Consider the following 11396-nt stretch of genomic DNA (forward strand, 5'->3'; position numbering starts at 1 on the left):
TTCCTGGCTGTACCTACTTACAAGCTGCATAACCTCAGGCTGGTTACTTAACTTCTGCAGACCTCAGTTCCTTTCCTATAAATGGGAAAAACACTATCGACCTTGGAGGAGGATTAAACTGGGTCCCCCACTTGGCCAGGCTCATCAGCTTCCGACTTTCCAGTCACAGCTACGTGTCTGTCAGGATGTCTGCTTCTGGCTAAGAATGAGCCCAGTTGGCTTCCTCATGTCATGGCTTGCTCCGAAGCACAGAGCTCTCAGGTGGGGACCAACTTACTAGAACAAGACAACCGAAAGGGAACTCGACTTGTCTGCTGCACGTCCGGGCGGCAGGCAGTGACACACCTGTAGACTGACACTTCTAAAGACAGACATTTCTGGCAGAACAGTTTCTAACCACGGGCCCCAGAATCTTCAATTTTCCCATCCATTTAAGGACACCGTGTAATCTTTGTCACGTAAAGAACTAAACAAACAAAAAAACAGGAAAAAACCTGTAGAACCAAGTCTGAGGGGCTTCAATGACAAGATTTGATCAGAACACAATCCAGCTCATTTACTCTGGCAAAGACCACGATGACTGTATTTTTTCTCCATCTTCAGGGAATGAGATAATTGACGGTTACGTCCCCAATTTTACATTAATCACCTTTGAAGTCTTCCAAGTACTGGAGAGATGCTTGAGTAGGCTGGACAGAGTAAGCAAGCAGATCAAGATCTGTGATAACTGGATGAGGAATCTCAGTGATGTGTGATCCTGACTTGAAATCTGAGTTCCAATTAAAATTTATCCTGAGATCTCATATAACTTACCAAAAATGGCAGTGAGAAATTAAGAGATGTGAACTTGAAGTTGGAGTCTGAAGGTGTGTGTGGGGGGGTGGGAGGTCAGAGGGGAGGGCACAGGCTTGTAGGACGGACTATGAGATCTGTGCCACCTCCTCCGGGCAGATAATGTCAGAACTGAGCTAAGTGCTCGGTGGGGTTGGAAGACACACACTGGAGGCCTTCACATGCTACCAGGCCATTTAAAGACTGAGGTTTCTGACATTTTTCCACCAAAGTAAGGAAAAGTCCATTGTCAAAGGCAAAATAAAACCTAGGCCACCGTATATCTGTTTGCCCTATAAGATTTTATTTTTTGCAATATTATTGACCTGTGAACTCTGAAGCCATACAGTAGGTAAAGTACAGCAGGTGATCCCAACAGTGGCTGCCTTGGGGGCCAGTCTCACTGTGAGATCTGGCTTTCCAGGTCCAATGTCCTGCCTTTTAGATGTGTATAAACAACATGCTCAACTCTTCCTAGCTCAGGTGTCCGCTCTGGACTCACCCACCACCTAGCAGATCCATCTGTAAGATCTGCCGGGTCCCCTCTGGGCAGGCCCCTCTTTTGGCACCCTATCTTTGCCTGCTCTGGTCATGAGCACCTTTTGCCTAAATGAACTCCTAAGTCTGTCTCCTCCCTGACAGTCCCAGCCTGTTGTCAAATATCTACATGTGACAGACTACAGAGCTGAAGACCGCAAATGCGTGGTTTTCAACCCCAAAGCTTATAGGATAGTTATTTCGGCCTTTCGAATTCAAATTCAGCTCTTAGGATATTCAATGAAAAAAATACTGAGTCCACATTGTATCCATTCATTGATAATTTTTGAGCGTCTACTATGGGCCAGGCACCACTGCAGGGGCTGGAGATGCTTCAAAGTTAAGGTGCTGGGGAAGGGGCTACGATTTTAAAGAAGGTGGAAGCATTAGAAGAAATGACAGCTTTCCTTCAATAAAACACAGCTCCTGGGTCCAACCTGATTGCACACTGAAGGAAGGAACCAGATGAGATTCATCTTCGCAAGCTACTACCTGGAACGTAGCAGAACTCCAAAACAGCTGCTGAAGAAAAATGCACAGACTCTGTATTTTTCCAAAGCAATGCTGCTTGTAATAAATGGCATCAATTTATCAGGGCTGCTGGTCAGGAAATGAATGCATTATCTGGCCCTGACAAAACAGCAGATCTTAGAACCGAATGCTTTGAATTCCACCTCGTGGTACCCCAAAACAATAACCGTATAACTTTTTGCCTCGCCGGAATTCTCGGATTATCCTTGGGGACGAGATCCTGAGGATAATCAGCACCGTTTCGTTCCTGCTGCAGCTGCAAACCCAAATGTCCAAACTGCAAGCAGGAGATGGGCTGCCCATTATTTTAGCCATAGGAGCAAAAGTAACAAATGTAGCACAAGATACAAGTGGTAAGAAATGGCAGCATCAGAAACGAAACAGATTACAAAGTATAACTAACCACCTTTTATGCGGCTTATCACCTGGGCTCTTCTCCTCCCCTCGAAGCCCCAGGAGAGGCATGCCTCCTCACCTCAATCAAGACTTTTTTCTTGTCGAAGCTTCTTACTGTAGTGCCTACATATGCGAGTGTCAGCCGATGAGTGTACAGAATAAAGTCATCACAAATCGTCTGTCTGTCCCCGCTGTGGTGGCAGTCACACCCAGACACTGACATTCAGTCGCACACGCATTCACTCATTCATGAAGAAGCCTAATGAAGTCCTCCTCCGAGCCGGGCGCGGGCAAACGGGGACAAAGCCCGTGCCCTCTGGGAGCCTGTATTTAAATGGAGTCGGAGGACGAACTGATAAACTCATAACATCACGTCGGTTAACGGTGAGGACTGTAACAGGTCCGAACGAAGCAAGGTCGGGGATAGAAAATGATGGAGGTTTGTGACTTGGAGAAGGCAGTTGTGGTCAGCAGCCTCCGAGACGGCCCTAAGGACCCCTTCCTCCTAATATTCACACCCTTGTAAAGTCCCGCACCCCCACTTCAGTGTGGGCTGGAATCACTGACTCACTGACTCACTTCTAACAAACGGAATAGGGCAGAAAAGATGGGAAGTCCTCGAGCTTAGGGTATAAAAAGACTGGCTTCATCCATCCTGAGCGCTCTCTTTCCTGGACCGCTTGCTCTGGGGAAGCCAGATGCCATGTCGTGCGGCAGTCCCAAGTGAGCGAGCCCGGGAGTGAGTCATCTCCCATTCAAGCCTCGAGATGCCCGCACCCCAGATGACACCTCAACTGTAGCCTTGTGAGAGACTCTGAGTCACAACCCTCCAGCTAAGCTCCAGCCAGATTTCTGGCCCACAGACACTGTAAGAAAACTTTTTTTTCTTCTAGCCACTAAGTTTAGGACAAATTGTTATGCAGCAATGGGTAATTAATGCAGTGGCCAAGGACGGTCCAAGTAAATGACCTTGGAAAGAGACAGGCCGTGTGAAGACGGAGGGAAGTCGGGGGCAAAGGCCAAAAAGCTCTGAAATGGGAAGACGCTAGGCGTATGTGAGAGAAGCCCAGTGTGGCAGACAGTCACAGGTGGTGACGTGGAGAGACAGCGGGCATCGGCTGGAGCAGGCCAGCCTTGAGGTCTGCTGCGGATAATGAGGCATGAGCGGTATAAGAGGCCACACTTCCAGCCACCACTTATTGGCTTAAGCAATAACCGACTTAACGAGAATAACAGTACTAGCTAATATTCGCGTATTTAAGTGTACGGTACTAGGAATTGTGCTAAGTGCTTTATTTCCTTTATTCCTCACAATAACCTGATAAAGCAGGTATAATTATTAGCCCAATTTTACAGATAAGGAAACTGAGGCTCCGAAAGGTTAAGTCACTCTCTCAGGCTCACAAGTCAGGAAGCAGTGGGGCCGAGATTTAAACCGGGCCCTCTGTTCTCAGAGTCCTTACCGCTCATCTGTCTAGAGCCCTGGTAATAGAATTGTTTGGGGTATGATCTACAAGTATTTTGAGGTCTGACCCAACGCAGCACGGTACATTTAGAAAAGCAAACAGGCAGCTTTTCTTTTTGACATATATTAAGTGCCTTGCGTAACAAATGTGGAATTTACTGAGGATCGGCATTAGATAAAATAACGATATTTCTGTTTTATGAAATTTTATGCTTAGCTGACCTCGCCTGAGCCCTGCTTCCTGTCGCTATTTAGGTATCTGCACCAAACTGAATCTCCGTCTGCTACACACCTTGCTTTTCTTTGCTGCTTTAACCTTTGTCTTAACGCTCAGGTAAGACTATGAATGTTCCATCAGAATCATAATGTCTTTGTGAAAAGAGATACAATCTATTTATCTCTGCTTTTTACCTATATTCTATTAATAGAGAAGCCATTTTAAACTGCCTTTCTTAGAAGCAATGGCCTTGGCATATGGATAACATTCCATACTGGGATTCACAAATATATATTACAGTGTGGCTTGGGCTAGAGGAGACCAAAAAAAAAAAAAAAAACACCACACAAAAAACAAAAGTTACTAAATTTTTTTTGTTTTCACATTTTTACCTAGAAGAAAATGAAGAAAAGGAGTTTATTCGACACAATGATAATCATAATAATAGCATCAATAGCTAACATCGATTGAGTATGTGCTATAGCGCCAGGTATTATTCTAAGCACTATGAATAGATGATCTCAGTGAACAGTTTCGGCACCCTTCTGTGGAAGCACGGGTATCCCAGTCTTTCCAATGAAGAGAAGGAGGCACAAAGAGGTCAAATGGCTTGTCCAAGGTCACGCGGCTAAAAGTCCAGCGCCAAGATCCAGACAGTGTGAGTCCCACAGTGCCACCTCTCGGCCCCTATGCTATCCTGCCACGCGGTTATTCAGCCTGAAAGAATGTGCAGGATCCCAAGCACGCCAACTTGTGCTTCCAAGAAAGGTGTTTGTACTTTTCTCAAAAATACAAACGAAAACAACGACAACAAAAAACCTTAAAATCAACTCAACTCCCCTAACACACACATATATATTAGCCAATCCAGGACTTCGACAATATCCTACTGTCCCACACGGTAAGTCAATAAGCTTTACTACAATCATTGGGTAAACACATATACGGACTAAAAATAAGTGACATAAATGTAAGTGCTAATAAAAATCGCATATACACAATGCTGAAAATTCCTTCCTTCAAAAAGGTTCACAATTCAGCTTTTCACTGCTGAGTAATCGAAGTTCATCTTTCAAGAAATTCTGGGCGTATTCTCATTTATCCGTGGTCTCTCCCATTTTCTGCGCAATGTCACCTCCTCAGGAAGGCCTTAACTACTCACAGTGCCTTCTATCATTTTTACTTCCCATGTATATCGCTACTTTAAGTTACATTATGTATTTATGTGTTTACTTTCTATCTCTTCCATTAGAACACAGATCGCATGTGGGTAACTCGTTCCTTGCTGTATCCTTAAATGCACCTGCATGTACTTTGGACTCCATAATATTTATGGAATGAAGAAAGAATGATGGAATGAACGAATGAATGAATGAAATGTTCCCTTTGAGGAGAGCAACCTGGTGAAGGCAAGCGGCAGCCAAAGCCCATCAGCTTACGGCCCTGATCGCCTCGTCCCACCCGGTTTCCACATCTGTGGCTTTGGATCCACGTCCTTGTTTTAAGATGGGAATTCTTCTGACATGGGTGGGGGAAGGACGGAAGGGCGGTCGCACCCACCGGCTCCTATGAGCAAGGACAGGTTGGGAAGGAGACGGTAGGTCCTGCCACACTGGTTTTGGTGGCGAGGGAGTGGCAGGGTAAGAGACAGGGGTGTGGGGCCGTTTCCCACCCTCCTGTCACCTTTACCCTTAGCATCTGTCTCCGAGCGATTTTTAGTCCTTTTGGTATTCACCGTCTCACTCCATCGCACCTGGACCCTTACGAACGCCCCTCGGCTCCCTGCTGTCTGTCTTCAGTGCTTCCTTCCTCATCCGTGCTGCATGGGGACATGGGACGGAAACACAAACCCTTTATGGCGCTCCCCAGCTCAAGAATCTTCAATGGCTCCTTTGCACTGGGAAAGAGGAAACCACTTATCCCGGAATGCTGTATTTGTTTGACAAGTCTGCCAATGTCAATACTCCACGAGTTACTGGCAGGCAGACTATGCCCGTCTTGTTTGCTATCTCCAGTGCCTGGGACAGTGGCTGGCAGGGTGGGTCCTCGTGAAATAATCACTTTCAGCAGCATCTCTCACTGACTCCATTCTGTGCTCAACATGTAATACTCTAAACTGAAGATTAGGATGGTTCATCGTAAATACAATTTGATTTCTTTCTTATGTGTACAACTGTCTCCTCTCTCCGAAACCACAAAAGCCTTTTTAGGACAGACTCATGTCATATTCTCTCACTGTGCCACTACTAAGTACATACTCGCTGTATGGAGACCCAATAACTCTAGGTTAGGAAGGAATTTCGTCACGGAAATTTTATTTTCAAGACCACTCAGTAACCGCATGGGGATGGTTTATAAAGTCTCAAGTAGCAAAAGAAAAAGCAACATTAAGAATTTGAGCTCAAGAGATGGATTTGAAATCTTTATAAGTACTTGAAAAACAGACTGGTGGACTCGGGTAGATTTTCCAGGAGCCCAGTTAGAGAGATGTCACAAAGACCGTCTCTGACTCTAATTATGCTACTCCAAAATGATGACTTTTGTCTAGTGATCTGGAGATTACCAACAATCTTAGTGACATGTTGAAGGGAATCAAAAACAACGACGGGGACCGGTGGGCCACAGAATCTGATGTGCTTTTATATTTCCTGCAATGGCAGTGAATGGACTTTTTATAGAGACACCTTTTCATCTCTACAGAGACTTTGTAGGCACCTGCGTGTATGTTACACCAACTAATTAGAGCACTTAGATGTTACAACTATATGCAATTTATAAATAATTAGTTTGTAAAGTGCTTTGGAAATGGAAAGTGCTGGGTAAGCACTCAAATTATTATATATTAAAAGCCTTTACTATGCAATCATTTTATTTAATAACCGGCTTCTTAAAAGGTATATGGTACTTTACAGCTAAATAGAATTTCTGATCTTCAATCATTAATATTAGAGTGAAACACTATTAGAGTGTAAATCAGAGACACTGATGGAGTTATTTTCAGTTTATATAAATATTATTCGTATCAATCTCCCTCACCCTTTCGTAGACCAATTCAGCTTTCCCTCGGGGCCCTGCAGACTATGCAAAGACCCCTTCTGCATCCACGACTGCTGGTCATCCTGCCCGCCCTAGCCTGTTTTCGCCTATTTGCCTTCAGAAAGTGTTTTTTTCTGAACCTGTGGAGTGTGTGTGTGTGTGTGTGGCTACCCTAAACAGACTCAAGACAGCATGCCACATGATCAGTGACAATAAATCCTTTTAGGAGCAATGAAGCCCTATGAGATGCAGCGAGTGGTCGCCGCTGGGCGCCTTTCCCACGGGTACTGCTTGTCGTCAACCCCTTCATTCCATGATCATTCTACACCTCTACGTCCACCTCCTGAACTTCGCTTTCATCTGCCGACAGGTCTTGGTTCGGATGCATTAAACTCCATGCAAATAATTCTATTATCCCCCACAGGACTAGTTGTAGGCAGAATTTCTGGAAAAGGCACAGAAGATTTGATCCTTTCCCACTTACCCGTTTAGGACTTCCTACATTGGCAAGAGCTAATTTCCTGACACTGCATTTGGCTTTCCAGACCCTTCCCATCACCCCAGGAGAGGACTCTCCATCTTTGCCTGAGACTCTGACCTTTCCTCATCCCTGCTGACACTTAAATTTAGGTCTCCAATGTCCTCCAGTATATTTTCTCTATTGGAAACCCAGACGAAGCCATTCTTCCGAACAATGAGTGTTAATGTTTAGCTTTCTCAGGCTCTAAACGAATGCTGCCCACGGAGGGCTGTTAGCTCCAAGCGACATTTTTCCACGCTAATATTTGATCCCCTCTTTGAAACTCTTTCTACAGATGTTACTACCCCCTGACTGGTTGCTCCTCTTTCACCCAAATTTTAAATACTAAGTTTGCCCAGGGTGTGGTCTTGGGCGCACTTCTTGGTCATGCTCGTTTTTAATGGATTCGTATCGCCGTTATGGCAAGAACTCTCTGGCTTAGTTAGAGTTCTTTCACGGCCTCCAATTCACGTCTATCACGTTTAGAAATGCACTTTTGATTCCAGTCACCTTGTCCACCTCCCACCCTACTGTCCCTTAAGTTTCCCATTTCAGGAATTTGGCCCCAAACCTAAGTAGGAGTCATCTTTCTGTGTCCTCACTTTCTACATCCAATTCCTGAGGCCTACCACCGGTTCTGCACAAATCCGGTTTAAAAATATTTCCCAATCCACCCTCTCTTCTCTGTCCCAAGCTCACTGCCTGTGAAGGCCACTTCGGCTCTGGCGTTCCTCTGCTTCTACTCTGGCCTCCTATGATTCATTTCCCCTCACTGTAATCAAAGCATCCAGATGTCATTTCCGTTGTCCTTAAAATCCAACTCCTTCGGACCCCTCCCCCAGCTCTCCCCTTTAAATCCGTAGGACAAACCCTTCTCTTGCTTGCTGACCAAGCCACAGATATGTAAATCTTTCAACACATTTAATTCTTCAAACCATCAGTTTTCTGCTTCAGGACCTTTGCACATACTGTTCCCCTAAAATGCTTTTTTTTCTTTTCTAGCTCCTCTTCCTGTACCCTCTGAAATATCTCCCTAACTTCCATCCCTAAAGCAGGTTCCCCTCTCATGTTTTCTATCTTGACCCTATATTTGTCTTTTTTTTTTCCCAAAGATACAATTTAAAAGGTTTTTTTTTCACTTTTTATAAGGTATGTTTCATGAGAATTAGAACTGTGTCTCATCCTAGACTAACACCTTATCCCAGGGGCTCGTACATACCAGGTGCTCAATAAATACAAAAAATATATTTATCTAAAAAAAAGTTCAGAGTGTAGGAAATGCAGGCTCTGTGGCAGGCCAGCAGAAGTCTGACACAAGTGAATAAAGATCTTTACGCCCTGACTACCTACGTGGATTCCTCTGGTATCTGCTAACGGTCCACTACCTATCAGGCACTGTGCTGCTTCGTGTAGTGGGTAGAAACATAAGCACTAATGATCGCAGAGTAAATCCAAGACCATGAAACTCAAGAGTATAATGAAAGCACATCCAGGACTCAAAGGAACCTGCGTGTTAGCCTCCCACCCAGACTAGAGTATGGCAGAACGCTCCAGAAAGAGGTAAAAGCATAAACGAAGGCCCCAAAGCACAGGGCATGGAGGGGCGCAGTGCTCAATTTCAAGGCTGACAGAATATTTAGGGTGAATTAAGGTCAATTTAGGGTTGGACAGGTATCAGACGAGGTTGAGGAGGTAAAATACGATAGCTCTTAGATGTGATTCACTTAATTTCCCATAGATGTGAAAACTTAACATTTTGTTTTCCCCAAAAGTCATTTTCCCCATAAGGAATTTTCCTTCCCCGTCCTTACATTCTCTCATATAGTGCTCCTTTGATGCAAACCTGGGCTATACTTAGACAACTACCTGAGGACTGAAGGTGTTACCTGGTCATCCCAGTTACCTCCCTCTACAAAATAGTTAAATTCTCCTGACCTACTCAGGTCATTTTTGACTAAATATTTTATTAGTGACCTGAAATTAAAGCAGTAAACTGGTATCTATCCTATAAATAATACCACAGAGGTGGAGCCTGATACTCCCTAAAATTCTCACGCGAAACCAGAATTCTCACAATTCTTTTAAATCATTCCCCACACCTGCCCCATCTACCAGACACTAGCAAAACATAAATTCTCTCATGAATTACTAAAAAACATGCAGAAAGAAGCCAAATCCCCTCCCCCACTCCCACTTTTCTTTGCTTTTCTGAAAGTGACCTCTCTATATGTGGTCATGCTCTGCTCTCTGCTCTCTCCCAGTAAAGCTATGAATGCATACTCCTTTTGAATTCGCTTGATAAAGTGCTTGTCTTGGCTCCAGATTTTCTTAGTTTCCTCATTTCCAATGTTGGCTCAATTAAAAATTAAAAAAAAAAAAAAAAAATCCCTAACAGTCAACCTTAAGGACCAAGGAACAGAAACCACTCAAATTGTTTATAAGTGGGAATTTATTAGATGAATACAAAGGTTCTTGGAGGGATTCCAACAGCTGTCATAGGTTCCTAGCTAGAATCAGGTCTTTCTGAAGGACAGATCGTGCTGTACTCGCAAACTTCTACTTCTGGGTTTTGCCAAGATCGCGAAGGCAATATCCTAGAGGATGCTCCTTCCTGTACATTGCATAAGGGTCTAGAGTGTGGATTCGTTTCTGCTTGCTTTTTGGTCCTTATACTCCTTTATGCTGGCCTCAAACTTGTCAAGCACATGTTGGCAGACATTCATGAGCTCATTCAGGCCTCTCTGAAACGGCTCAATAGCTGGAAGAACACCTCGAGTCTGAATGCGTAAGTTAATTTTACTCTCTGAAGGATGGGTTGTAGTGTAACCACAAAATTCCACTTCCGGGTTCTTCATGATCATGTAACGAAGAGAATTTCCTAGGGTATGGTCCTCCTCGTGCAATACAAATGTCACACAGTGTCTATCTGTCCCAGCTGCCTGGACCATTTCCAGGGCTGTCTTCCTCTCGCCTTCAGCCATTGAGGTCTTCAATCCAGACATTTTTCTACACACACATTTTTTATAAAAATGAGATCATACTGAATATGATTGTGTAACTAGCTTTTTTTCATTTACTACATCACAACCGCAACACATTATTACTCTAATGCACTCCAATTACATAGAACTGTCAGCATTAGCCCCTTATTTTCTTGCCTCTGCATATTCTATCAATAAATATTTAATTTCTTGCCTCCAGTTTCTCCCTACTCCATTTGACCGTCCACATGGCCACAAGGGGAGTCTCCTTAAAACACAAACTTAAATGTTTGCCAAGATACTCTTTTGGCAGAATCAAAAGAAAGGATAGGATTAGAATACGGTGGCTCTGCTAGGGGATGAAAAGGAAGTTGAAAGGCGTAGAAAGACGGATTAATATAAAAAGAGAGGCTACTGATGATCAACGTGCAGGGCCCACTACAGCTTCCATTTGCAGGAGATAAGGAAACTAGAATGGAAAGTCTGAGTCAATCGAGCAAGAGGGAGAGAGAACTCAGCGCACAGAGCGGTTTTACGAGCAGTCTGCACGGAGGAGGGGCCTGGGCCACAGTCACAGGGACGCAGGCCTGACTGAGCACACCGAGACCGTCACTCGGGGACAGTGGCGTGGTGCGTGATTCTACGTTAGCTCGATTTCCTCTTGCTGATCTCAGTGGGGATGGGCAGTCTGGGGACTTAACTCTGGTCTTACAACTTGTCTTCCCTTCCTGGTACCTAGTGTCTTGAGCGTCTCTATTCAAACGCATCCCTGTCTCCTCCCCTTTTCCCAATCGGGGCCCCCCGCTCCCGCCCAGGCGCCCACTTCTGTACGGGCCCCTGCCCTCCGGGTCAGGCCCTCGCTGCCGGGCCGCGCAGGCTGAG

General features: G+C 44.7%; 2 protein-coding genes across 2 annotated transcripts in view; one reads left to right on the top strand and one right to left on the bottom strand.

Moving 5' to 3' along the window:
* Positions 1–9964: 9964 nt before the first annotated feature.
* On the bottom strand, positions 9965–10568 carry POLR1D (RNA polymerase I and III subunit D). The gene has a single exon (XM_006904805.3). It carries the CDS (start codon positions 10533–10535, stop codon positions 10164–10166), a length of 372 nt encoding a protein of 123 aa, XP_006904867.1. The 5' UTR covers positions 10536–10568; the 3' UTR covers positions 9965–10163.
* Positions 10569–10714: 146 nt separating this feature from the next.
* LNX2 (ligand of numb-protein X 2) overlaps positions 10715–11396 on the top strand; it is a 54120-nt gene continuing 53438 nt past the window's right edge. The window contains exon 1 of the mRNA XM_015590354.2: positions 10715–11144. The gene's annotated coding sequence lies outside the window, so the exon portion shown is untranslated. The remainder of the gene's footprint in view (positions 11145–11396) is intronic.

Source organism: Pteropus alecto, unplaced genomic scaffold (genome assembly GCF_000325575.1).
Source record: "Pteropus alecto unplaced genomic scaffold, ASM32557v1 scaffold80, whole genome shotgun sequence".
Lineage (NCBI taxonomy): Eukaryota > Metazoa > Chordata > Mammalia > Chiroptera > Pteropodidae > Pteropus > Pteropus alecto.

What these genes read in the sequence shown, in the direction of transcription:
- POLR1D (XM_006904805.3), bottom strand. Translation starts at nt 10,535, where the DNA reads ATGTCTGGATTGAAGACCTCAATGGCTGAAGGCGAGAGGAAGACAGCC.